Below are 2,373 nucleotides of genomic sequence, written 5' to 3'. Positions count from 1 at the left end.
GTAAGGCCAAGCACAGTGGCTCACAACTGTAATCTCAACACTTGGAAGCCCGAGGCAGGTGGATCACCTGAGGTCAGGAGTTCAAGACCAGCCTGGCCAACATGGCAAAACCCCGTCTCCACAAGTTAGCCGGGAGTGGTGGCATGCACCTGTAGTCCCAGCTACTCAGGAGGCTGATGCAGGACAATCACTTGAACCCAGGAGGCAGAGGTTGTAATGAGCAAAGACCAAGCCACTGAACTCCAGCCTGGACAACAAAGTGAGACTGTCTCAAAAACACACACCAAAGCATTTACCCGGGGATGGTTGTACATACACACCTGTGTCCTAGTTACTTGGGAGGCAAGAGAGAGGATAACTTGAGTTCCAGGATACAGTGAGCCATGACCACAGCACTGCACTCCAGCCTGGGTGACTTTAAGGGAAAAACACCAAGGATCACCCTTAAGAGTGGTATCATAGGAGGTTACCGCTCAGGGGCAGACTATTTGACTGCAGACCAAGATTGATGTCCTAGCTTCAGGTTGAAAACTGGGAACTGGGTTGGGCGTGGTAGTTCTTGCCAGTGATCCCAACACTTTGAGGGACTCTGGTGGGAGGATGGCTTGAGGCCAGAAGTTCAAGACTAGCCTGGACAACACAGTGAGACCCCATTTCTAAAAAGAATTTGAGAGCCAGCGTTCTACATCATTGGGTGTACTTTCTACCTGTCTCCCCACACCTAGACTCTTCAGGGCCTAGGCCTGAAGGACATCTCAAAGTGCCTGACGGATCTCAGCTATGATAAAACTGGGATCCGTCAGTAAAAACCTCAGTCTCACCAATCACAGGACTGAGGTTTTTACTCCAATTTTACAGATGCCAAATCCAGAGTCAGGAGCATAGGGCAAGGACCACTGCCAGTGTGACAGAATCTAGGACAGAGGACTCCATGGGTGGCACAGAATGGAGTGCTGATTAGAGTCCCTAAGGGAGATGCCCACTCTCCAGCCACCTCCCTGGACAGACCAGCCATGAGGACACCAGTTGCTGCTCCAGTCAACCAAAGGGACACTTTATTGAGGCTCCAGGGTCATGGGGCCTGGGCAGGAGGCTGCCCTTCCAGGAAGGAAGAGGCTTATTTGACCTTCTTCTTGGGGCGCAGGTTGTTGGTGTGGCCACACTTCTTCTTGCGGCAGTTGACAGCACGGGGGTGCAGGCGAGCATAGCACCTGTGTAGGAAGGAACAGGAGCGGCAGGTGAGGGCACACCCCGACCCAGCAGCCCTCCCAGCCCCCAGGCACTGAAGCACGCATACTTGCGGCAGATCATCTTGTCGCAGTTGTATTTCTGGGCAAGCTGGCGGAGGGAAGGCTCAATAATGCCACCTCGCAGGCGCAGCACCAGGTGCAGGGTGGACTCTGCAGGAGACAGCCAGAGGGACGGCAACTGCCCGACTGAGCCCAGCCTTAGCTCCTCAGTCACAGGGCAGGCCTCCAGGGCCCTACTACAGTCTGGGGCTTTCTCAAGTGTGATGGGGACACCAAGTCGAGGTCCCCAGAGTGTTCTACGTGTGGAAGATACACTGTCCCAGTCAGGCCTGCCCCACAGAACCTCCATCCCAGCACTGACCACAAGCCCTGGGGGAGTCTGAGACTGACACATGCCAACTGAGGCATCCATCTGGGTTTTCTGTCTGAGACTGACACATGCCAACTGAGGCATCCATCTGGGTTTTCTATCATGGAAGCCAATTTCTAAGTGGTGCAGGTAAGGTAAAACACTGAAGTCTAGGCCAGGCACAGTGGCTCACGCCTGTAATCCTAGCACTTTTGGAGACTGAGGCAGGCGGATTATGAGGTCAGGAGTTTGAGACCAGCCTGGCCAACATGGTGAAACCAAATCTCTACTAAAAACACAAAAAAAAAATTAACCAGGCATGGGGTCAGGCTCCTGTAGTACCAGCTATTTGGGAGGCTGAGAGAGGAGAATCACTTGAACCCGGGAGGCAGAGGTTGCAGTGAACCGAGATCACGCCACTGCACTCCAGCCTGGGCGAGAGTGAGACTGCCTCAAAAAAAAAAAAGACACTTTTGGGAGACTGAGGTAGGTGGATCCTAAGGTCAGGATTTCAAGTCCAAACTGGTCAAGATGGTGAAATCCCGTCTCTACAAGTGACACTAATTTCTTTATTACAGTGATAAAAAATTTTCCATTATTATTATTTTTTGGAGACGGAGTCTCACTCTGTAATCCAGACTGGAATGCAATGGCGCTGATCTCTGCTCACTGCAACCTCTGCCTCCTAGGTTCAAGTAATTCTCAGGCCTCAGCCTCCCAAGCAGCTGGGATTACAGGAGCACGCCACCATGCCCGGCTAATTTTTTTTTTTTT

The 2,373-nt window shown here is 52.2% G+C and overlaps 1 protein-coding gene across 3 annotated transcripts in view; it reads right to left on the bottom strand.

The window, feature by feature from the left end:
* Positions 1-1,026: 1,026 nt before the first annotated feature.
* UBA52 (ubiquitin A-52 residue ribosomal protein fusion product 1) overlaps positions 1,027-2,373 on the bottom strand; it is a 4,903-nt gene continuing 3,556 nt past the window's right edge. For all 3 annotated transcript variants that reach the window (XM_017501311.2, XM_017501312.2, XM_017501309.1), the window contains exons 4-5: positions 1,298-1,400; positions 1,027-1,211 (exon numbers count right to left, since the gene is read on the bottom strand). In XM_017501311.2, the coding sequence (XP_017356800.1) occupies positions 1,118-1,211; positions 1,298-1,400 (197 nt within the window). In that variant the 3' untranslated portion in view covers positions 1,027-1,117. The remainder of the gene's footprint in view (positions 1,212-1,297; positions 1,401-2,373) is intronic.

Source organism: Cebus imitator, unplaced genomic scaffold, assembly GCF_001604975.1.
Source record: "Cebus imitator isolate Cc_AM_T3 unplaced genomic scaffold, Cebus_imitator-1.0 Scaffold280, whole genome shotgun sequence".
NCBI classification, from domain to species: Eukaryota; Metazoa; Chordata; class Mammalia; order Primates; family Cebidae; genus Cebus; species Cebus imitator.
This window is presented reverse-complemented; position numbering and strand designations above follow the sequence as displayed.